Genomic DNA, 25,944 nt, shown 5'->3' with positions numbered 1-25,944 from the left:
AAATGTTGGACAGTTATTATTTTATTACTGTATTTTCAGTGATTTTTAAAAGCGTATGGTGTATAACATCTGTTAGTGCATATGTCCACTTCGCCTTTCTTTAATCTTTAATATGTCATTCTACATAAAAGTTCAGGGAGCGTCCAGCCATGAACCCGGGGGATGTGTCTGAGCCGCATGAGTTAGGGAGTTTGAAAGGGTTTGAGTGAGAACATCCAACTGGCAAGAAAGAACATCCAACCTGCTGGCCGCGAGACTATGGACGCTCTCATAAAACGGCAGTTTTGGTGTTTGTAATGCAGAGCAGGTAAACAGGCGTCTTGAGGAGACCATCACAAGTATCCTTCCCGACGAAACTGTTCTTGTAAGATATCCTTGTATTCATCAAAGCCTCCGTCCACACGGTGCACTCGCCCGGCCTCACAAACCCAGAGCTCCTTACAGACTATCCGGATTAGACGCTCGTCATGGGAAACCAGAACCACACCACCCTGACAGAGAAAAACATGCATCACGTTTCTGCAGACAACACTTCATTAGCTCCAGCTACTTCCTGCGGTTTTGTTTAACATCAAGTGATTACAATTATATAATGAATTTTGATAAATGTTGTAAACACCTCAGAACACATCAGATCTGCTTTTTCAAAGTGGAGGACACCATTAGCAGATTCTGCACTTACTTTAAAAATGTTGAGGGCTTTTGCCAAGGACTCAATCGTCTCCATGTCCAGATGATTTGTGGGTTCATCCAGAATGTAGAAGTTGGGGCTATAAAAGAAAGTCAGGCTTGTTAAAATCTGTGAAAATGAGGTTCAGTTAAGGCGAGAATTATTAACCCTCTTGGTAAATATAAAATCAAGGATGGCTGTTAAATTAAATCTGCATTGTTTATCCTTTTGATCTTTCATTTAAAAAAAAATATATTTTCACAAAAATCGAACACTGACGTAAAAGAATTAGAAATAAACCACATTATGAAATAAATGTTTCTCCAAAACACATTGGACAATTTGACACCCCTACATTGTTTAGGAGTAAAATATCTATATAAATATAGTATTTTCCCATTCATATTTACATTTTTTAGCACACAAGGGTGACTAGGAACATGAAATTGTCCAGCTAGGACTTATAAGGATCACAGATGGAGAATTGCAGAGATTAGTTGAGTCTTGGGGTCAGAAATAACCCCTAAATCACCACATGTTGTTTGGGAGGTTTTCAAGAAAAATCCTTCTTGCTCATGCACAAAAACAAACTCCAGCATAATCAGTTGTCAGACACGACTGGAACTTCAGATGGGAGCAGCTTCTGTGGTCAGATGAAACTAAACAACGAGCTTTTTTGGCAGCAAACCCACCAGATGGCTTTGGTGCAAACAGGGATAAAAAGTACCCCATGCCCACGGTTAAATATACTGCTGGATTTGTGACATTTCTTGCCTATCATTTTGCTGGATGTCCTGGATATCTTGTTATCATGGATAATCATATAGCAAAAAACAGCAGAAAAAAACAACAACCTGACAGCTTCTGCTAGAAATCTTATAATGGGCCAGGGTTGGATCTTCCATCAGGACAATGATCTAAAACAAACATCAAAATCAACACAAAAATGTGTCACTGAGAACAAAATGAAGCCTTGGCTATGGTCATCCCAGTTCCCTGACCTGAAGAGAAGAGCTGGGAATCTGAAGGAGGGATTCTGTATGAAGGAATGGTCTTTGATTTCCAAAATCATCAGGCATTATAGAAGACGACTCAGAGCTGTTATCTTGGCAAAGTTGAGGTATGAAAAGGTTGTTAAATAAAAGTATTAAATAAAAGGGTGCTAATAATTACGTCCAAAGTGTTTTAGAGGAAAAAAGATTTTTATTTTATAATATGATTGCCCCCCACATTCAATTATTTTACTTTAATGAAAGATCAAAAGAATAAACACAGCCATCTTTGATCATATTTACCAAGGGGGCTTATAATTCTGAACTCAACTGGTGTAAAGATGCGTTTTGGTCAGTGTGATCATAAGTCTAAACGGGGTCTAAAACATTTTGAGCTTGTCCACTTTCAACCACTTCCAGAGGTAGTTGTAAACTCATTGATCGGATTGCTTTTGTAGTGTAGACACTCATGTGATCGAATGTGTTCAAAGAGCCACTAAAAGACCCCCTACTGACCTAATGCTTGAACATTACGGAAAGAGCGCTAGTCAGAGGGGATTTACACTTTGTCTAAACTTGTCCAAACTTAAAGTTGGGTTTGAAGATGAAAAACATACCAAGCACAATGTTCTCTCACCATTCCTGATTTTTAACACACTCACTCACAGTGTTCGGCTATCAGAGCAGAAAATAAAGCTGCTCCTCTCTGTATGTTTTTCCATTGTCTCTGTTTGTGTTCATATGTAGGGTGTGAGATCATTTCACTCATTAGTTTGAGAGATCTGAAAAAACCCATACATTTACAGGCCCATAGACCCTTCCCTTGAATAAATCAGGACAAAAGTGGTTGAAAGTGGACAAAAGACCTGGTGTAAACGGGAACGCGTCTCCCTCATCTACTTGTGAACCGATCGACCAAAGCGCATCTTAATAGCAGGAGTAAACTGGGTTTGGTCAGGTGACAAAAATGCAGGTGTAAATGAGGGCTAGCGGCAGGATTACTGCAGGAACAAAAATACATAAAGCCATGTCAGAGCAGTGTATTACCAGGGCATGGTCATCTGAGCGAAAGCCACGCGGCTCTTCTGTCCTCCTGACAGACTCGCCACTGGACGTGTGGCCAGTTCCCCCGTGATGCCATACCGACCCAGCTGATGACGGTACTCTTCCTCTGTTTGACCTGATCACAACAACACAGAGGAGAGTTCAGCTAAATGTACTTGATATTAGATTGTTAATTAAAGCATGAGGCAAAAGATGCATTATAAATTATTTGTGTAGTATACAGACAAACAGCTGTACCAAAAACAGCTAAGCAGCAAATATTTTGAGAAGCAAAATATTATCATGGGCAGGTAATGCAGGGTGGGTTAGAGGACACTGTTATTAGTTAATATTATTTCCCCCACCCACACTGGAGAATTATCTTCTTACGTCTTACTCTCAATCACAATAAAACAATAATTTTGTTTTAATATTGATTTCATGTCGACTTTAAATGCGTCAAATCCTCAGATGATGTGACACGAGTAACAAAGGCCTAGAAAAACTGCTTGACATTCTAAGTGTGAATATCTTCATTAATGAACAGGGCTTGAGCAGTCAGAAGTGTCTCTGTAGGGATCAGGGGTGCAATCCTGATGATTTTTGATGAGAATGTAAGTGGCAGTTTGAGTCAGTACCGGGAAATCTCTTCAGCAGCAGTTCTATTGAGCAGACATTGAGGTCCAGTTGATCCACGTGATGTTGACTGAAATAACCAATCTTCAAGTTTCTGTTTTGAAAAGACAAAAATGTGAGAGACCGACAGAAAGACAGATGTGGTGTAGTCTCTTCGGTGTCGCAGTGATGCTCACCTGTGGGCGTATCGGACACCGTTGATAGGTGTCAACTCTCCCATTAGCAGCTTCAGGACAGTGGATTTACCTGCTCCATTCTCACCCACCTACAGAGACAAAGTCAATGAATGAATGAATATGTGCTCTTTGTTGAAGAGTTACTTCAGCGATTAGCATATGGCTTTGTATCAGTAGAAACCCTGGAGTAACCCAATAGAACCCCCCCTACATTTTCTGTCTTTTCTCAGTCTAGAAAGCACTAAATTAAAAAATAATTTCACATTTCTACTACATTAATGACCCAGTTTAAATACAGATTCATCTGCCCAGCACTGAAGTACTCCTTTAACTGATAAGAGTTACTAAAACTAAACAAAACAAAAAATCCATTAAAACTGTGCTGACTGACAAATATTGTTAGCGCCTTATTTGACAAGTTACATTTTATTTTAAAGTGATGTAGTTACATGGTACTACATGTATTTACTATAGTAATAACGCTAAATTATGCTTAATTACAGGTAACACTAAATCAAACAGTAAAACTGCTGCATATGAGAAACATCCAACTAAACAAAAGCACACTTCTCGTTTGATTTGCGCAGCACGGAGCGTATATCAGCTCGGAACAATAATTCACCGCAAACTCAGAACAGGTTTACTCACGGGCCGATATCGGTTATGCGTTAAAACAGGAGATTATGTGAGAAAGCATTTAAATTGGCCACAAAATGTATAAACTCACTGCAAGATTAGTGGGTTACATTCAAATTCAGAGTAGAATTCTCTGTTACAAACCATATCTAATTAAACAAGGCTGATGTGGAAACCAGGAGACACATTGTGCCATAAACAAACAAAGTTAAAGAAGGCTTTACAATCCACAAATTACTAACGCTCACCATGGATTTAATATAGTAACTGTAACCATGGTATTGTGGCGGAAAATAGTTGAAATATATATATATATATATATTTATTTGTAATGTTAACTGATAGGAGTTACCTAATAATAATCCTTTAAAATGAAGCATGGCGGCAACAGAAAAATATTGCATAACATATTTAAAGTACATAAACAATAGTATGGTTTAAAGCCATACTTTAGATATCAAACAGATATTTCACATTCAAACATTTTAACGGAAATGTCTATTTCAGCAATGATTTTGTGTTGACAATCAACTTGGTAAGCATCTCGAATAGGGACAATGACTTTAAATAAATTAAATTACTGCAAGTTTTCTGGGGGGTAAATTTATATCTATAACCATCTAAGTTTTACTGTTTTAAAAAAAGAGAGACTAAATGATAAAGAACAGTAAGAGTCATCTCCTCAGAAAAGACCAGGAAGCTTTGGAGTAGTGCCGGGCGGTATACCGGTTCATACCGAATACATTTATATTTATAAATACGTTTATATTTGTTATAATATGAATTTTTATTACACCGCAATACCCGCATATATTGCCTAAAGAATGTGCAGAATGCGGTGCAGCGCAGGGGGGTCCCTTTTCACTTTTGTGAGGGCACAGCTGAGATCGCATTACAGCGGGGAATTCAAACAACGTGCCGCGCGCATAATCATAATCAGATACAGACTGGAGTGAGCGCGTTTAAGTTTTTTTTATGGACATATTTCATATACTCTAGTGCTCTTAACATGCACATATTTAAATTACATTGTCTTCAAATGAAATATATGTGCAAATAAGGGCAATGATACAGCCGTCTATCTGATCATGAACCCGATGACATGATGGCTTATTCTAATACATAGAAGACAAAGATGTGGACAGAAGATTCTAAGAAGAATGGGCAAAAAAGTAACTTTCTTTACTATTTCTGTGTATAACTGATGTGTGTCGTTTGTTCAGAGACTGTAGCACTCATAAATGTACTGTATACATCATTGGACCTTTTAAATGTTCTTCCACGGTTCATCATCGTTTTGGCAGTTTGTTGTTATATAGTGCTAGATTTTTAAAATACATCAAGGTGCCCTCATTGTTTTTTTTCTCTCTGAGGTCATACTTTAATATTCATGGCTCTGTAATGAGTGTGTTGCAGGTCTTATTGGTTGTTGTCGTCTCCCATTTTGTGGGGCCTAGCAAACCTCTAATAATTCTTTTGTGGAATATCCAGTAAAATAGGGCGTTCAAGTAAATCTACTGCAGTATTTCCTCTTTCAGTCAGTAGAAATTGTGGTTAACATGTAATGCATGCATGCAAAAAAAAAAGTCATATACCACGAAACAGTATAATAAAAAAAAAATAGTGATATACATTTTTGGACATAACGCCCAGCAATACTCTGGAGTTTTTTGTAGATCTAGAGTAGATCAAGTTGTTTTAAGTTCACTCATGTAAATGTGCATAATCAAATAAATTACTAGTCGTGGAAATAATACGAGCAGGACATTCACACAGCATTTCATCTTCTATTGCAAACACGTACGATGCAAATGCGAGACTCGAGATCAGCCGAGACGCTGAGGCCGCTGAAGAGCCGCTGGTCTGGAGAGTAGCCGAACTCCACCTCGTCCAGCTGCAGGATCGGAGGAGACAGCTTCTCAAAGTTATCCGGAAAACTGTTGGGAGAGGAGAGAAAAAACACGCGTTCACTTCTGACAGACGGTAATCTACTACACAAACAGGAATCTGGAGAGACACTGACCGTAAGATGACTTCAGCCTCCTTCACGAGGGGCTTGAGTTCAGGCCTGTGACACACAGACAGATGGTGAGAGAGTTAGAGAGTGAGTGTGTGTGTTTGACCAGTGAGTAAATGTGAGCTGCTCACGTCACACTTACAGTTTCTCCAGCAGCTTGAGCTTGCTCTGCACTTGAGCGGCTCTGTTGGCATTATATCTGAAGCGGTCAATGAACACCTGACACAAACACAACATTAACATGAGTTTCAGCTGGCAGCTTTGTCAATGGATAACAAACAGTCAAATTTTAGTGCATTGAGAAAACATTGAGTAAAAAGTAATTTGGCAATTTTGCCTAATCACCATCAGGCAATGAAAAACCCACATTGATCAACTAATACTAACAATTTATTTAATATATCAGACATGAACAACACGATCATATCTTGTTTTCTTGTTTCACATTTTGTTGTTGCAGCCATAATTCAAAAATATATTACACTACTTAAATATAAATTACTGAAGTTTGGAAACATTAAGATATTTTAATGTTTTTGAAAGAAGTTTTGGTAACACTTTACAATAAAGGTGCACTAATATGCATTAATTCATGCTTAACTAATGCACAGATAATCATGAGTTAATGTATTACTAATGGTGAACTAACTCATTTATTAATGATTACTGAATCAGCAACTAATGAAGATTCTGAGTGATTAATAGTTCAAAGGTCCCGTTCTTCGCGATTCCATCTTTCAAACTTTAGTTAGTGTGAAATGTTGCTGTTAGAGCATAAATAATACCTGTAAAATTATAAATCTCAAAGTTCAATGCCAAACGAGATATTTTATTTAACAGAAGGTCCCTTTCAAAGCCTACAGCGAACGGCCGGTTTGGACTATACCTCTGCACTTCCTTGCAGGAATGACGTCACTAGAACTGTTTGTTAAATAACCCTCTGCCCAAAAGAACATGCAAAATAGGGGCGTGGTCTTGTTGCTCTCCCACGTGGAGAAGAGCGCACATTCAGTGCTTGCATCTCCCCGTTATAGTAAGAGGCGGGACCTTTCCGGGCAAAGTGCGCTAAGCTGCTGTCCAATCACAACACGGGAAGCGCTGGCCCAATCAGAACTTGTTACGGATTTCTGAAGGAGGGACTTCATAGAACAAGGAAATCATCAGGCCGTTTTTAGGACAGAGAAAACAGCGTGCACAGCTAAGTAAATTGTGTGAAACATACTGTTTTTTTACACGCGAAACATGAACTCATGTTATATTGCACACTGTAAACATAATCAAAGCTTCGAAAACACGCGAAGAACGGGACCTTTAAGTAATCATTAAATTGTAATTAGTTAAATATGTCAATTTATTAATTCCTTAATAACATATTATATTAACTAATAATGTAAATTAACGTGTTAATTACCACAACCAGTCAAAGCCATGCAGTTCAACTTACAGTTGTCTGCTTTAATTAATCATTAGCTAATGATGTTATGGGTTTTGAATTGATTCTCAGCATAACGCCAACCGTGACACAATCATTGGGGATCATTTATATGTACGCCCCCAACAACGCCCCCAAATGTGCATTGTCAGGCGGACAGCATTGTCTGACGGAGCGAATCATCGGGACTGCAGGTAAACAAGCGACAACTAGAGGACAGCGAAAACGGCAGCTCTCATGGACACACGTCATGTTCCAGGCTGTGCAGGGGACGTGAGGTCTTTTCTACCCTTCCACAGATAAAAAATGTCAACAGTCATGGTTGATGTTTATAATCGGATACCACGTCAATTTAATTCAAGATTGTTCGTTTGTCCAGCCCATTTCAAGCAAGCTTCGCACAGCGTCTTAAACTGAAGAAAGTGGCAATTACAACTGTATTCCTGCAAGCAGTAAGTAGCGATTTTATCCACTTATTGACTGTTTAAACAATTTTTGATTAAATTGAAAGTTTCTTAGAGAGACAGCATTGTCTAGATAACACAAGATGTTAGTACAGTAACAATAGGAAACTCCAAGTACCATACAAAACTAAACAGTGTGTCTAATGACAAAGGTTAATATTTTGTATTACAAAATACAACCGTAGCTACTTTGCTTACAGATCATTCACTCGATCCTTCTAGCAAACGTCACCTTTTCCAGCATATAAGTTAAAACGACAGTCATTTGATAGTCGATAGTCATTTGGCTGCTGTCACATTAAGAGCTTATGCGCGGATCCAATACACTGTTACACAACATGCGCTTTGTTTGTATCTGATCGTTTGAGTGCAATAAGCCACAAAAAAGAAGTCAATTTGGTACTCGCAAGCTGTTTGAGAGGCACACTTTATGTGCGTGCCACTTGTATAGATCAGTGGTGCGCAGTCTTGAGTGAAACACCTGCAGGAAAGACTAAAATTATGTGCAATAACTGCAACCCTGTGCTGAACTTTAGGCCCTGTAACACTATTCAACCGGGGAGCAAATGAGACGAGTGAGTGAGAGTCAGTGTACTGATACTGCAGAAAAGGTGTATTGGAACCATTTAAGATACTTCAGTATCGATACATATCAAAATATTGATGATAACTACTTACGTGTAACATTTGAATGGTAGCGTATCATAGTTTGCACAAAAATATTACGCAAAAAAACCTGATAATCACACTTAAACAAACCACTAAATCAGCATATTAGAATGATTTCTGCATTGAAATAAGACGTTTAAGAACCTGGGTGACATTTACGATTTCACACAAATGAGAGCTCTCTGTCACACTTCCTCCTCCTTTAAACGTACAGTCAGGTAAGGAAAAAACTCTGCAGAGGAGCTGCTTGATCTGCTGTGATACCTGTATATGTTCTCTGTACTGTAACTGAGCTTCATATTCTCTCTGCTGGTTCTTCAGTCGATCTTCTTTGGTCTTGATGAAGTTCTCATAATCACCGCGGTAACTCTCCAGCCGCTGGGAGTGCAGGTGTATGATGTCCGTAACCACGGCATTCAAGAAGTTACGATCGTGAGACACCACAAGGATGGTGGACTGCCATGTCTAGGGGTAAAAACCAGTACAATTACTTCCAAAGCTTTTGTAGGAACTACAATATTACCAGAGTTTAGCCATTAAAACATGTCGTTCCATTAGTTTTCTTTCAGCACTGCTAAATGCAGAAAAGTCAGCCATTAAAGCAAACTGTTGAACTATGTTTGTCTTAGAACACTTACTTGTAAATAGTTTTCCAGCCACAGAATGGCTCTAACGTCCAACATGTTTGTGGGCTCTGTATAGAAGTGATTAAAATAAGATATGCATCAATATTTAAACACAAAATATCAATATTGCCACCTTACGCAGTACATTTTACTCACCATCAAGTAACAAAAGATCAGGTCTGGAAAATAGTATCAGAAAAAAAAAAATTATTATCGCAAATAACTTTGAATACACTGTTTAGTTAACCAAGCAACCTTATAAATTATACCTAAGTCATACAATTATAATCTAGTTTAAAGGAACTGAATGTAAGAGAATGTATTTCAATTTACGGCTGCACGATTATGACAAAAGTCATAATTGTCAATTATTCCCTTGAAATTGTTATTGCGATTATTAAATACGATTAATACAGTTTACATTAAATTATGTTTTGAATAGCTTTATACTAGGGGTGTAACGATACACTTGTGTCACGATTCGATATAAATCACAATACTCAATCACAATACACAATATCAATGAACTTTATTTTTACTTTTTTTAAGTATTACCGTATTTTCCGGACTATAAGTCGCTCCGGAGTATAAGTCGCATCAGTCAAAAAATGCGTCATGACGCGGAAAAAAACATATATAAGTCGCACTGGACTATAAGTCGCATTAGGGCAGAGCTGGAGCCGCGCGCATGCGAGCACGCGAGCACCCGCGCGCGCATGCGAGCACCTGCTCGCGTGCACTCGCTCGTGCCCGCTTCACTGCATAACCCGAGCAGAAGAAAGAAAGTTTGAAGTGAGTGAGAAACTTGTAAGGGACTGGCGAAAAGCAGAGGTTACTTTAACTGTGATGAAGAAGAAAAAGAAATCTGCTTGCGGACTGTAAGCAAGATGGCCAGAGCTGAAGGAACGAGTCCACAGACGCTTGAACTCTCTGCCGGGAGAGGCTCAGCCGCGCGAGACGAACGCTGTGAGACTCGTTCTCCGCTGCATATTTTACAACATGCTGTTTGTTTTGCAGAATAAGATTTTCTTTATGGGGGCATTTTTTTTGTGTTCAGTCTTTCTAAGTTGTTGTCTATAAGTAAATATTAGGCTACAGGAGCAGCATAGAGCGCATTCTCGCGGCTATATGTTTATTCTTGTCAGTCAGTATGAACTAAATTTGATATATAAGTCGCACCTGACTATAAGTCGCAGGACCAGCCAAACTATGAAAAAAAGTGCGACTTATAGTCCGGAAAATACGGTACTATTAAAATATATTATTATTATTGTATTATCATCAAGATCCACAAATATTGCATCATTATACATTATATTCAACATTATATATAGTGGTTTAATGTAGTAATGTCACTGAAACTCCTAAAATGTAACCCCCCTCACGCATTACAATTACACTTTCAATGCAGGCAGCATCTCTCCTAGTCGCTATGTTCCTCCTCTCCTGCTATTAAAGCACTATAAATATAAGTATAAACTATCTAAAATGCATTAAATAATCATACTACTAAAACCAAATGTGATATCGTGATTTTAAATGATGTTTGCGCTTTCACTTTGAGGAGCTGAGCAGCTCGCGCTTCATATGATCAATGCAATCAGTCACAGTTCTAATCACAAGAAAGTATGTCAAAATGACTATTCCTAAATTGTAAATGGTCATCTAAAAATGTTAAATCTGCCTGTACTCGCTCATATGTTGTTTTTGTGTGTCTCGCAATCATTTGAACACGCTGATTCACGCTCTACGGTAATTTGAAAGTGATTGCAGCACCAGTTTTGGTCATAATCTTACATACACTTCCTTTAATTTATGCATTTGTGATATAAAATGCACCACTATATAATACTTAAATATGAATAATAAACTCACCGTGCAAACAGGGCTCTTGCTAAAGCTAACCTCATCCTCCAGCCTCCAGAAAACTCCCTTAAAGAAACACGCACATCAAGAACCAATGCAGCAATTTATAAATCAACACGTTATTTACTTATAAAGAGAGAAGATTTATGAGAGAGAAACAACAGCCGTCATTGCATGGCAACATACTCACTTGGTTGCTTGCTGTTGCATTTTAGATGAAAAGCCTAAACCAGCAAGGATGACTGATGCTCTGAAAGAGTGTGGGGAGGGGGGAAAAAAAATCACATGACCTTTTCATCAGACTGTTTGACTATGCTTACATGTCCTTGCCTAATCTACAAATACATGAAAATTGTGTGTAAAATGATCTATTGCCTGTCTGAAAAAAATATGAATTCCAATTTATTCAGTAAATATGCAAATAATTTTCCACTCACCTGGCAGGTGCTTTATCGGCTTCAATTTCTTCCAGTTTAGCATAAATTTCAGAAAGACGGACACTTTCTAACCCTTCTGCACTGAAAGATTGAATAAGAGACACAGAAACAGAAGATTTAGCTAAAAGTAGAAATATATTAAAGAAGACCTATTATGCCGTTTTACAAAGTCTGTTTTTGGGCTGTACTAGAACATGTATTCATGCTTGAATGTAAACAAAAATAAAAAATATTTTGCACATATTTACAGCTTGTCTTTTCCCAGTCTGTAGGTAACACTGTTTAGTTCCTGTCTCTATGTAGCCTCTCCTTCTGAAGGCCACAATGCGCTCTGATTGGTCGGCTGGACCAGTGTGTTATGATTGGTCGGCTAGACCAGTGTGTTGTGATTGGTCAAGGTCTTCCAGCGTGTTCGGGAAATGCCCCACCTCTTACCAGAACGGCTAGTTTTGGTAAGCACACTAGCAACAGCACACTACTAACTAACTCAGCCAGGCCCACCACTTTATTCTGCATATTAATTATTTAAATGAAACTATGAAATGTTTGTCACTTTATGAAATGTCAGATGAACTACATAGGTTTGGGGCAGGACGGGTGCATTAATAACTTGAACACCCCCCCCCCCCCCCCCCCACACACACACACACACAACTAATTCAAACAAATTAACATGATAAATCAACAGCCATAGTGCTACCAAACTGAGGTTAAAGAATAAAATATAGGATCAAAACAGCACAGCGTCCAGCACATGGCACTATATGACACAAACACACATTGGTCAGTGTAGTTGACGTACGTTCCGTTGGCGATGTGTGCGTTGAGTGTACGCTCTTCCTTCAGCAGCTCCTCTCGAACGGTGTCACTTTCTAGAACGCTCTGTAGAGCCATGGTGTCGTCTCCGGCCACTTCCTGCTCCACGTGCAGAATGGAAATGTGCAAAGGGACGCGTAGGCTCCGACTCGCCAACATCTTCAACAGAGTGGTCTTGCCGAGTCCATTACGACCAATGAGACCGTAGCGCCTGCCGGTGGCCAGAGACAGTTCGGCACCCTGCAGCAGACACCTGCACAAGGGGAAAACATAACTTATGTTTAAACACACAACAAATGCATTTCTATTAATAAGATGAACATTATAAGTGAATCTCAATGAACATATTAAAATAAAATAAAAATCCATGTCATGACCCCTCAAATGAACCCAAAAACGTTCCCCCAAAAATGAAATGACCCTAATGTTGTTCCACACCCATAAGACCTCCGTTCATCATCGGAACACAGTTTAAGATATTTTATATTTAGTCCAAAAGCATATTTAAGTGTATACACACTATACGGTCCATGTCCAGAAAGGAAATAAAAACATCATCAAAGCAGTCCATATGTGACATCAGTTAGTTAATTAGAATCTCTTGAAGCATTGAAAATACGTTTTGGTCCAAAAATAACAAAAACAGCAGTCTTCTCTTCCGCGTTTTTTCCCAAACCTCAAATAAAGATTCAAACGGTCATGAATCAACTTATTGGATCGCAAGTCAAACTACCAACCTGCTGAAATCACGTGACACAGGCTATCTGAATCATGAATCAATCCACTGATTCATGACCGTTTGAATTTTTATTTGAGGTTTCAAAACAAACGCGGAAGAGAAGACAACGCTGAATTAAGTCGTAGTTTTTGATATTTTTGGACCAAAATGTATTTTCGATGCTTCAAGAGATTCTAATTAACCTACTCATGTCACATATGGACTACTTTGATGATGTTTTTATTCCCTTTCTGGACATGGACATTATAGTGCGCATACACTTGGATACGCTCTCAGACTTAATATAAAATATCTTAAACCGTGTTCCGAAGATGAATGGAGGTCTTACAGGTGTGGAACAACATTAAGGTGAGTCATTAATGACATAAATTTCATTTTTGGGCAAACTAACCCTTTAAGTCATAGTGTTAAGATGTGAATGTATTAATATATTAGTTAGTCTGTTGAATCCATCAGAGCAGTTATTGTGCTTCTGGTTACATCCATTTGTAAATATGTAATACACACAGATTTAAAACTTTTCTAATTCCATTAGTTTTGGTCGTTTAGATACCAGTGTTTCTGTTAAATCAAGTGACTTCTCACCTCTCCCCAAAAGACACGTCAAAATTCTCAATGCGTATGTCATAACTCCGATTCTTCCCAGATGAGTCAACGCGATTTTCCTTCTTACTGCTCGCCTGACTGGCTGAGGCCTCCTCCAAAACCCTGGAAAACACATTAATAAACAGAACAACAGTTATTCACTGATCTCAATGAAATGGTTTTAGCATTAGTGTTTATTTGAACATTATATAATGTCCATCTTAAAATTGGGAGAAAAGCATCTCATAATTCCAACAGTCGAGGACAGAAACTGGTCCGTCCCTGCGATGAAGCAGAACTCACAGTGGAGATGATGTTTTCTGTGAGTCTTTCTCATTCCTGCGCTCATGTTTGGCTTTCAGTTTGGCTTCAGCTTTCTCTAGTTTCTTGGCATTCACAGTCTAACATGAACAGGAGAGATTATTAAAGTTACATTTTACAAGAAGTAAAGTATCACAGTTGATGGTGCTGGACATATTCAAAACATCATTTGTATAGGCGGATGAGATGATCTTACTGTACTTGGATTCCTCTTCATCATCCAGATACCCTGAACATCATTAACAGATGTCGCTGAAAGAGCAGAATATTTAAATTATATATTAAACTGGACTAGAATTGGCTAACGATTATTTTATCAATCGAGTAATCTATTTTTTTTTTGTGATAATAAAGACAGAACCAAGCAAACAATAGCCTTTAAAATGACTTAACATTCATATTTAATAACAATGAGGCAATAATATTTGGTTCAAATTAGTGCTGGGCAATCAATTAATCACGAAAAGTTTGTTTTTACATAATATGTGTACAGTGTATACTTATTTTTATATAAATACACACACTCCATGTAAAATCTCCTTGAAAATCGATTGATTTTAACGGAAGTGAGAGACTGTAAGTTTTGAATGCTTATATCTCCTAAATGCGGATTTTGTCATTGTTTTGAAAGACACCATCTTATTTATAACCTAAAGGATAACAGTCATACTAAAAGCTACAAAACTTAAATATTGATTTATTAATTCTCATGGTTAAAGGAATGGTTGTGTATTACAATTATGACTGTTTTTAGGAAAGAGAAGAAAAAAAGGAAGGGAAGAGGAAATTATAAAATAATAGTTGTATTAAGTACAACCCTTTATGCCACAACTGGAATCCATCACATGCATGCTTTATGTCATCTAGTGTTGTCTATCAACACTGAGAGAGTAAAAAACAAAGATGAAATAAAGGAAAACAATTTCTCACCTGCGTCAGCAGACACCTGTGATAACTGCACTGGAGCCTCTAGCAGCACCTGCTGCTGACCAGAGTCACACTTACTCCTGACAACAACAAGCACAATCATGGATTTTACTTGGTTTTAACGAAGCTAAACCGTTGGCTAACGAAGCTGCCTTTCGTTTAACTACATTTAAACAATGAGGTGACCCAGGCATGCAACCGGCTTTGTGTTCAGATAACAGGTGTCCTTACGCAGTATCCCAGCTTCAGAAGAAAAAAGGTTTATTTATTTTTATGAAGGTAATGTCCCAGACAGAGTGGGCAAGAACTTGCTTGTGTGTGCCAAGTATTTTTCGCCTGACTGTTTTTCAAACCTCAGGCAATATGAAGCTGGACTCAAAGTTGCATTTAAAGGAACACGCCAACTTTTTGGGACTTTGGCTTATTAAGTGTATCCCCCAGAGTTAGATAAGTCCATATATATATATATATATCAATATCATTCTCATCTTCGTGCATCCCATAACTCAGTCTGACACGCACTCCCGCTAGCCTAGCTTAGCACAAAGACTGGAGGTATATGGCTTCAGCTATCCTACTGCTCAAAAAGTGACAAAATGACGCCAACATTTTCCTATTTACATGTTGCATGTGTATAGTCACAGCATGTACAAATAACAAGGTTACATGAGACACAGCTATCTTATAAACATATACATACTGTGGACAATATTCTCAGAAGGCGCAGCACTGCTCCACTTCTGCGGAGTGCGGAGTGATTTGCTCAGCAAATCCTATATATATATAGGATGGGATCATTGGAACTTACAGCTGGAGTGTGTTGAACATCTGGAAGCAGATGTTTCGAATGTCGTCTTCATTCTTGTCACCAACCTCTTGCAGAACACCACCGATGGCATCGAACACTTCCTCCGCATCCTCAAAATCTGAGCCGCCACTTCCCAACACGGCTGCGCAATAAAACACACGTCACACAGTCAGAACACGATACTCAACGTGTACCTTGGAAAAATACGGTTTCAAAACAGTTCACACATTACACATGCTTTTATTGCCAATTTGTCTATTGAATGTTATGATTAGGGGTGTAAGAAAATATCGATACACGTGAATATCGCGATATTATGTTTGGCGATACTGTATTGATTCTCAAAAAAACACTGTATCGATATTTATATATTTACATCCAAGATTCGTGGCTTTGTGTTCGGTTTAAACCACAGAATGTATAACACCCAACCGCTAGATGGCAGTGTTATCTCAGAACGTATAACTGACGCGGAGCCAGAGAAGCGCAAGGTAAAAGTGCGTGCATCGCTAGTGTTTGCATTAGCAAACCCAGCTCTCAAGACGATAGAATTATTCTGCTCCTGCAGTATACAGAGCTGAAGTGTGGACTCATGTTGGCTTCAGCTAAAAAGAAGCCACTAAGGAAATCAACAAGAATCATTTTGTTTGCAAAATAGGCCAAGTTAAAATCTAATACTCGGGAAACACATTGAAACTAAGAGCTCGCTTAACATCCTGATGTCACCCGCGCTGCTGAGAAGCGTTTCGATAGAATGTACTGCAAGTTATCCTCTCAGTAACAAAATAAACACACACCAAAACTGACAGCGGTGGCAGCAGAATGAAAGATCATAGCGATGTGGATATGGATGCATCAGCTCTGCAGTTCAGTACTTGAAATAGCACTTTATACAATAGACTGCTTTATAGAAAATAGCTTAACTGTATTAAAAATAAAACAAACAGTCATTCAGTCATGAAATGGACTGCACTTTCTGTTGTTAAATAGCCACTGCTATACTGTGAACCTTTAAAACGTATACACATAAAGAATCCTCCAGTCACTTTTCATTTTACTTTACTCAGACTGCATAAAATGGTGATTAGTGATATAAATTATACTGTATTAATTAAATAAAATACATTGTCTCTTGTTTTAGGCATATGGCTGTGTTCTTTATTCTTTTAAATTATAAAAAAAAAAAAAAAAAAAAAAAAAAAAAAAAAAAAATCACAATATATTGCCCCTCTTACAATATCGCAATATATTACAATATATTGTATCGTAACCCCTGTATCGTGATACATGAGCCCCTTTCACACTGCGATTCCGGCAAATACATGGATAATGCGACCCGGCATTTTTTCCCGGGCCGCTAGATTTGGTCCATTCACGCTGCCAGCGAAATACCGTAATATGTGCGCTTTCAGACACAACCCGTAACGGTCCCGGAACGAGTTGACACGTGACATCCTGATGTGACGTATAACGGCGAGCAATCTCAGCTTCAGCGCGGATAGTAAGGTCTCGACTTGTGTCCAGTTTGCGCACATTTCTGCTTGTTTAATTTTAGTTTCTTTTGTATACGAACACTCTCTGCGTTTAAAACACCGACTAGCTCTTCTGGCACTGCAGGGTTGTATTATTAAAAAAACAAGCTCTAGGAGTCGCACGATAACTATGTACACGTTGCGGCATTAGTTTTGGCTTTTGTTCACACAGCACTCGTCCCGGGTCGAATACCGCAATGTTACTAGGTCCCCGACCCGGGTTCAATTCGGTAATCAATTCCGGGACGTGGTTGCTTTCACACAGAAGGCGACCCGGCAATGTGCCGGGAATATTGCGGGTCCGACGTGCAGTGTGAAAGGGGCTATATTGTATCGCCAGATTCTTGGCAATACACAGCCCTAGTTATGATGTGATCATACATGTCAAAATTCAATAGACACAGGTGAATCCTTGACATTTAAATGAGATTTTGTAGGTGTCTGAATTGAGAATGCGATCTTTTAACGATTCATTTGTGCAGCTCTAGTTTATATACACCAATCAGGCATAACATTATGACAGGTAAAGTGAATAACACTGATTATCTCTTAAAAAAAGTGGCTTGATTAAGTGGTGGAATAACGTATGATGGGCATTGCACGGTAACAAAACAGACATTTACAGTTACACCACAAGTGTAGCGTGCAAACTGCAAACTCAAAACACCTCAGCAACACGTCAGTTTAAATAAATGTGTCCGTGTGTGCTTTGGGTTTCACAGTTGTTTACACTACTATAAAAGAGTTCACATGTTCCCTTGAACATACTTAGCTATTAGATCTATCTAATTATTTAACTTTTTTTCTTTTTTTTTTTTTTTTTCTTCGTTGAACACCCGTAAGACCTTCGTTCATCTTCGGAACACAAATGAAGATATTTTTGTTGAAAGCTGATGGCTGAGAAAAGCTTCAGATTTGCCTCCATTGGCATTCAGTACATTCCCAGTCACAAGATCCATAAAAGGCACTAAAGACGTCATTACAAACTCAAAGTCCATCTCACTACAGTGGCTGTACAATAATTTTACAATGCGACGAAAATAGTTATTGTGCGCACTAGGGATGCCACAATACTGTACTGAATATTGAACCGATCAAAATACCATTTAATTTAAATAATTATTTCCATTTCTCTCCGTTTGAAATATTTTTGTCAGTTTATTTCGGCTCTGTTTGAGTGTGCCTGTCAGTCTACGTGCTGATTTTAGCAAATATCCAATCATATGCACTAAAGTTAAGGGGTGTTTACCCGCGTTTTAAAGCCATGCCGGTTAAACATTTTGCAAGTTTTGCATTGCGCGCGCACTAAACGTCTGTTGAATACGCGTAATTACTGGACAGTCTTACTGTGCTAATACTGTCAAATACACACAATGTTAACATATAAACACAGTCGGTTAGGTCTAAAGTGAAAGTAAAATTGCGTGCGTCTATGAGATGCGAGCAGGTCTTCAATTGACTGCAGCGCAGCCTATAGTGAACACGCTGTCCTTAAAGGGACAGTTCACCTCTAAAAAGAATTAATAATAATAAAAAAAAACACCTTTAATATTGAAGGATATGTAGTTTTAATTTTAGCCTACATTTATCATAGACAGTAAAAGAAATGGACCGAGCGTTCCCATTGACGTCTACGGCGAAAGAATGAAGTCAACCTAGGGGCACTCACTTCCTGATGGCTGAGCGAACTGCGCCGGCTCAGACTGAGCTTGAGGACGTAGATGTGACGTGAGCCTCCTGTCTGACAGCTGTGAGTCTTCTAGTAGATGTGGAAAGTGAAAGCTGAATCGCGTTGTTTAAATATTTTCTCCCGTTGCTTTTGGCTCACTATGGGCTTCTCCCCATTCTTCCCCCTTGACTTTATCAGACTTTATGTCTCCACGTCCCCCCGACTGTCTGATAGACAGTAAAAGATTGCCTGCGAGCGTCTCCTCAGGTCTATACGGTAATTTCTCAACTGTGCGACAGGGTCGCGTTGGTTATGACGCAATCGTTAGCCTATTTTTACAAAAACAGCTTCTGCGGGGCGATAGTGTAAGATACAAGGTAATGGAGCCTTTTATACATTGTCGTGTTTCTTAAGAAATAAACAATGGACAAATGGAGTCTTTAAACGTCTCAGATGTAAAGTTATTCACTGTCAAAGTGACTCAAAAATGAATGGGAGTCAATGGGATGCTAACAGCAGGTGATGGCTTGGTTAGCAATGGCCGCCCCTATGGGTGGAACGCTTTGCGAGCGCTAGATTACCCCCTTGACATTTATTCATTCAAATTCATATTTAAATGCTACTGTACATCTCTGAGCTGCCACTGTAAATCTTTATATATATTTATTTTATATTATACAATGCACTGGGAATGTGTACAATGGTTTTTTAAGTAAAGTTTTAAGTTTAAGTAAAGGGTTTCAAGTCTTTTAAGTGAAATAAAGAAAGAAATTAAAAAAATAAAAAAGAAATTTCCTTAACTCTTTTCTGTTCCTTTCACCTAAGAATAGAATACTCAAAAACCAAACCGAAAAACCGTGGTTAAAAACTGAGATATGTATTGAACCGTGGACTAACTGTATTGTTGCATTAGTGCGCACAAAAATCCAAATAACAACTTTATCCACCAAGTTATTGAAGTGAACTTGATGCATGCGCGAGAATATGGCGCAGATCCACTGTTCAGATACATTACCCAGAAGCGAGGAGGAGCGCCGCTATCGCGCGAGTTCACGTCCGAGACCTACACGGAAGACAATAACTTGGCGGATAAAGTCATTATTTAGATTTTTTTATCTGGCCTATCTGAAGCTTTTCTCAGCCATCAGCTTTCAACAAAAATATCTTCATGTGTGTTCCGAAGATGAACAAAGGTCTTACGGGTGTCCAACGACATGAGGGTGAGTAATTAATGAAATAATTTTCATTTTGGGGTGAACTAACCCTTTTAACTGATATAATTATAATATGATATAATTAACTGATATAATATTATAGGCTGGTTTAATATTATATGGTAAGCCTAATAAATAATTTATCTCACAAAGGGATTGTTTTACATTGGATCACTGCCATTTAATAAGGTACAGCATATTGAACATTGTCTATAGTTTTTCTTGGTAAAGAAGATTTGTACAGTTAACAGTCACATAAAAAAATAATAATAATAATTCTCAGTCAAATTAAAATGTACTTAATTTGACCTGAATTAAAGGGGGGGTGAAATGCTGTTTCATGCATACTGAGCTTTTTACACTGTTAAAGACTTGGATCCCCATCCTAAACATAGACAAAGTTTCAAAAACTAATGTTGGACGTTTGATGGAGTATTTCTGTGTTAAAAATACTCCTTCCGGTTTCTCACAAGTTTCGGCGAGTTTTTTTCGAGTATGGGTCTAATTGACGTTAAATAGAGCGGAAGGTCCTTGTATGGGCTGTACGGGCTCTTCTCCCGGAAGGGTGCGCGCACGCGTAACTAGAGGGAGAGAGAGGAAATGCACGCTGTAAACAGTCTCTCAGGTGCAGATCCAGTCCTCCGTGAACACTTATGTCGCGCCCCGGGAAGGCAGCGCTGCATTTGAACCGATTTGAACGCAGAAATGACGGGAAGCTTCAAGGCATCGCTTCAGTCGCGTCGCAAAGTGGATTTCCACGGTCACTGCTGTCACAGGACTTCACCAAATCATACCAAAGAAGTGTGTTTTTGACAGAGCGGTCCTGCTTTGGAAGATGCCGGTGAGTAAATCAACTTCAAATGTCTCTGCTATTGGCTACCGTCGCATGAGTAAACATCAGTAAACGATACGATCGCGTGCTTCGTCATTCAAATGCGCTAACGGTTACTCCATTGTTGTTCTCTGTATAACGTTACACTAGTCTGACGTGCAAAACCGTTCTGCTTGCTACCTCTAAGGTCTAGTCGCATACAATAGTCCATAAACCGTCCTCATACACTGCGAGTAAAGACACAGAAATGTGGAGAGGCCATTAAATACAGTAACTTACATACCACAGAGACGGACGTCCTGATGTTGCCGTTTCTCCTGTTCAGTTTATTTCAGCCTCAGATTTGATTGTGGATCATTATCTGTATTAGCTGAGATAGATGGGTTTCTCCACGCTTGAGGACGTCACCGCTTTGCGCGCTTGTGATTCTTTAGCTCCGCCCACACGATACACCTCCAGGCGCTCGTTTTTTTCCGGAAAGACTCGGTACAGCCCATATTTCTTTTATAAATATGATTAAACTAAAGACTTTTCGGAGATATGAAGGATGCAATACTACTCTATAGGTACTCAAGATTGACATGAGATTGACTGAAACTGTGTGTTTCACCCCCCCTTTAACTGCTTTCAATGATTTTATATTATATATATATATATATATATATATATATATATATATATATATATATATATATATATATATATATATATATATATATATATATATATATATATATATATATATATTAGGGCCGGGACTCGATTAAAAAAATTAATCTAATTAATTAGAGGCTTTGTAATTAATTAATCGAAATGAATCGCATTTTATTAGCATATAAATATTTGACCTGAGAACAGTGAGAAGTAATTTTTCACATGGATTTTTAGTATACCATTGAATAATGACTGAATACATAAGCTTAATCAACAAAATATTGTTTATTTATTTCTGTCCAGTAGACCAGTGCAATGTTTGCCATTAAGTTTGTTGTATAGCTAGCACACAACCATGCTCTTGTCGACGCTTCCATCCTTTCGTTTTTTAAAACAAAATTTCCCATCCACGGGGCCAGGCAAAGGGGCCTTTGTTCATGTTCAACAAGAGTTAAATAAAATATAATGTATATATATATAAATGGCATATTAAAGTTATTATAACTGCATGATGAAACCATTTTTTGTGAGTTTACGCATGCTGTACATGCTGTCAGGTATAAAGAATGTTTTTGCTCAAGTGACCAAAATGTCCGCCCAATAGAAAAAAGTTTAGCTCAGTGAGAAAAGAAATTAAGAGAACAATGCATCACAATTGAAACTTTTTAAAAGTTCAATAAACAAAAAGGTAATATATTATGTCACTTAGACAATATATTGACTGTGTTTGATCTATTTCAGCAGTGAAAACAGTTCCAAACAAAGATTACAGCAAACCATAACGCATCTCACAGCAACATCCAACCGTTTCATTTATCATCACTGAATTAACAAATTGGTTGAGTCAAAGATTCAACCCATTCATACACAACAGCCTCAATTCTTGACTGAATCGACTGTTTGAATGAATGACTCAGTGGGCCCTTCGCCAGGTGTAACGCAAGTGTTTTTGCACAACACATGTACACATTCCTGAGAAGCGGTCAGTCTTTCTTCTGGCAAATTAAGCCAAGGAAATAGCGAATCTGCCATGTGATAACACAACTGGCTTTTAAAGAGAAGGGGAGATGCAACTCTGATTGGTGTATTGCACATTTCGCCCAAAACACCACCATGGCTCATTAAGAGACTAGTTACAACCCTTTTGGATCATGTGCCAGGCTGCTTTTTCCGTCGTTAAAGTAGCAAAAGTGTATTCAAACTTACATTCCAAAAATATTTAAAACAATCTCATAACACTATTTAAAGGGTTACTTCAGCGATTAGCACATGGCTTTGTATCAGTAGAAACCCTGGAGTAAAATCAAATGATTGTGCTTCCCCCTCTCATATCCCCCTGAGACAAGAGATTTATGCATTTTATTTCTGGAAAAATTCCTCCCGTGACGCAAATTGACGATATTTGCGTCATCTTTGGAATGTTTATCCAGAGGCTAAAGACTACAGCTAGCAGAGGGAGCTATTTCCTCATGTTTTCAACTTGTGCGGGGGATGGGAGATCACACTAAAGCTTGGAACATACTCTGCAAGAACAAAGAAATTAGTTCGTTTTCTCGAGGTGACAAGAACAAGAATAACGTTCGTTCTGGCAGTACATTCCATACTTCACGAGAAAAGCAGGTGCCGATCATCTGCGTTTCTCCGCATTAACCACGCCTACTTTAAATCTCTGACCAATCACACAATAGTTCTCGGACACCCGCAAGAAAAAAGTTCTGCTCAGGCAATGTGTCGAGAACAAGCTGCGAGAACTCCCGAACCAGGGCTGCGAGAAACAAAATGACGTCATTTTGTTCTCGCAGCCCTGGGAGCGAGAACTTTTTTCTCTGTTCTTGCAGAGTATGTTGCAACCTTAACAGCACAGCTCGCAGCTGCAGGCATTCATTTAAACGGATGCTAAGCAATGTAAGCGTTTTAACTTCTCAAATTAATTTCTATGAATGTTAAGCTTCCAAAGGCATGAACTGAAACGCGCCAGACTGAACACTCGTTGTGAATGTATGCCGCGAGTGTGGTCGCGATTACCTCAGCTCTCATCACAAGAGCTCTTAGCTCATTTATGACGTTAAATGTAATCTGACTCCTGCAGCGTTAGTGCTGTGAGACTCACGCGGCGTCTCAATCGTTATATTGAACAGACACGTTCAGTATTTAATTGTAGTGTCTGTTCTCTAACTCAGTAAACACTCGGTTCTCTTTCACGGTAATCCAGTAGACGGCTTTGGGAATGGCCTCACAGGCCAGCGAAGCATTCTGGGAATTGTAGTTTTCATCCCCATGAGACAGAAATACATTTTCTGTCTTTTCTCAGTCTAGAAAGCACCAAATTCAAAAATAATTTCACATTTCTACTACAATAATGAGCCAGTTTAAATACAGATTCATCTTTCCAGCGCTGAAGTACCCCTTTAATAAAGTTGTTATTTCTCTCAGTGTAATTATTTAATTTGACTTGTAACAGCCAATCAGTGTCTTATTCTAATTGAATTTATTGATCAAATTTAAGATATTGAAAAGAAAGTAAAGCAGACATTTAATAAGATCAGGAAAAAAATAAAATAAAGGTAAAATAGAAATGCCCTTAGGCTAAATATCACAAATATACAAATTATTAAATGTGTATATTTGTGATATTTAGCCTAAGAGCATTTCTATTTTCTATGTCTGCTTTACTTTCTTTTCAAAATCTTTATTTTTTAAATTAACCATTTAATAAGTTTTAACATTGGGGGGGGGGGGGGTCAGCTTCAGTTTTCCAGTGTTCATTCAGTTCTTCAACAGAAGTAGCTCAAAAAGCAAAAGCTGATCTTTGAAACAGGGATATTAACATCACTCTGCATTATAGCTATTTCAGAAAGGGGTGAAGGGCAACCAGATCATCAATGTCCCCTAAACTCTCCTAAAATTGAGCTGATATGTTGTATTTCACTTTAAGATTAACATAGTCAACAATATATAGACACTAGTTCAACAAATAACCAAATCATGTTGCTATAAAGAAACACATTCATATGACTTGTTCAGCCACTGTTTTATTTTAAAGTGCTCACAACTTAATTTATGTCTATAGTTTCATTCCTTCAATAAACTACCAGCCCTAAAAGGCCCTAAAAGATTCTCTTTTCACCTGAAGAAATGGAGCATTAAGTACTGCATACAAACACTATATATTTATTTCATGATATTAATTTATAATTAGCTGTCACTGCATATAAATGTTTTAGGAGAAAATAAATAGCAAATGAAGTCATAAGATTTGTTCATTCATTAATTTCATAAATCTGGACTTTATATATATATATATATATATATATATTTTTTTTTTTTTTTTTTTTTTTTTACTGATCATACATCAGTGTGATTCTCTGTCATTCACATACATGACGTAATTTATCAAGACTTTCAATCAAAGAATATTTCGCAAAGTTGACTATCACAAAGTTGAGAAAATCATCTGTCAGGCACAAACTATTATATTATATTATATTATATTAATGAGGAAATAGTTCATCTGTGTGTCTTGAAACATGAGACCGGTGTCACTGTCAAACTTTACTGAACAGCTTCATTTCACAAATATGAACTTATAACGCAATAATGCGTTGATTGAACCGATAACTCGCGTTTCCACTAAATTATTTAAGCGCTGATGTCAGTAACTCTTCAGATTTATGTGATACTGTCTGCTAGCATGATCAGCACATCATCAGAACTGATACATTTAATGAATGAACTCCTGTCAATAACGGGAGACTTGACACTAACAGCGCATATAAGGCATTACATATGTATATTAATGTCATATATTTGTACAGTACCAGTGATATATTCGAAGAGTTCAGAGTCGATCTGTGGAAACTCGTTCTTCAGTATCTCCACATACGCCGCCATCATACACACACTCACCGGGCCGGACACGAGGCGCATGCGCACAGGCGCACCAATAACACGTGGACGAACGCTGCAACAATCGCTCGAGCAGAAGTGCGTGTTACATTCAAATCTCACGTTTTATGTCTAATGTACTCGTCTTAATGTACACAGTCCAAAACTAGAGAGTGACATACAAATGAAAAGCCACTTCAGCAGTCTCATTCAATTAATTCTCTATAAACGATTTACATGAAAACGCCTTTAATATTTACCAGAATGCACTATGATTGAGGCATCGTGACCAGCGCT

At 38.2% G+C, this 25,944-nt stretch overlaps 1 protein-coding gene across 1 annotated transcript; it reads right to left on the bottom strand.

Moving 5' to 3' along the window:
- Nucleotides 1-25,787, bottom strand: abcf3 (ATP-binding cassette, sub-family F (GCN20), member 3). Its single transcript, XM_067452227.1, has 21 exons — nt 25,581-25,787; nt 15,862-16,003; nt 15,057-15,133; nt 14,323-14,378; nt 14,109-14,206; nt 13,806-13,928; nt 12,468-12,734; nt 11,666-11,746; nt 11,419-11,478; nt 11,238-11,294; nt 9,519-9,541; nt 9,375-9,430; nt 9,001-9,201; nt 6,314-6,390; nt 6,178-6,222; nt 5,959-6,091; nt 3,519-3,607; nt 3,345-3,436; nt 2,710-2,842; nt 683-770; nt 1-491 (listed from the first exon to the last, which is right to left on the bottom strand). The coding sequence occupies exons 1-21, from the start codon at nt 25,687-25,689 to the stop codon at nt 333-335; spliced, it is 2,166 nt and encodes a 721-aa protein (XP_067308328.1). The 5' UTR covers nt 25,690-25,787; the 3' UTR covers nt 1-332.
- Nucleotides 25,788-25,944: the final 157 nt, after the last annotated feature.

This window comes from Pseudorasbora parva, chromosome 9, assembly GCF_024679245.1.
Source record: "Pseudorasbora parva isolate DD20220531a chromosome 9, ASM2467924v1, whole genome shotgun sequence".
Classification (NCBI taxonomy): domain Eukaryota; kingdom Metazoa; phylum Chordata; class Actinopteri; order Cypriniformes; family Gobionidae; genus Pseudorasbora; species Pseudorasbora parva.
This window is presented reverse-complemented; position numbering and strand designations above follow the sequence as displayed.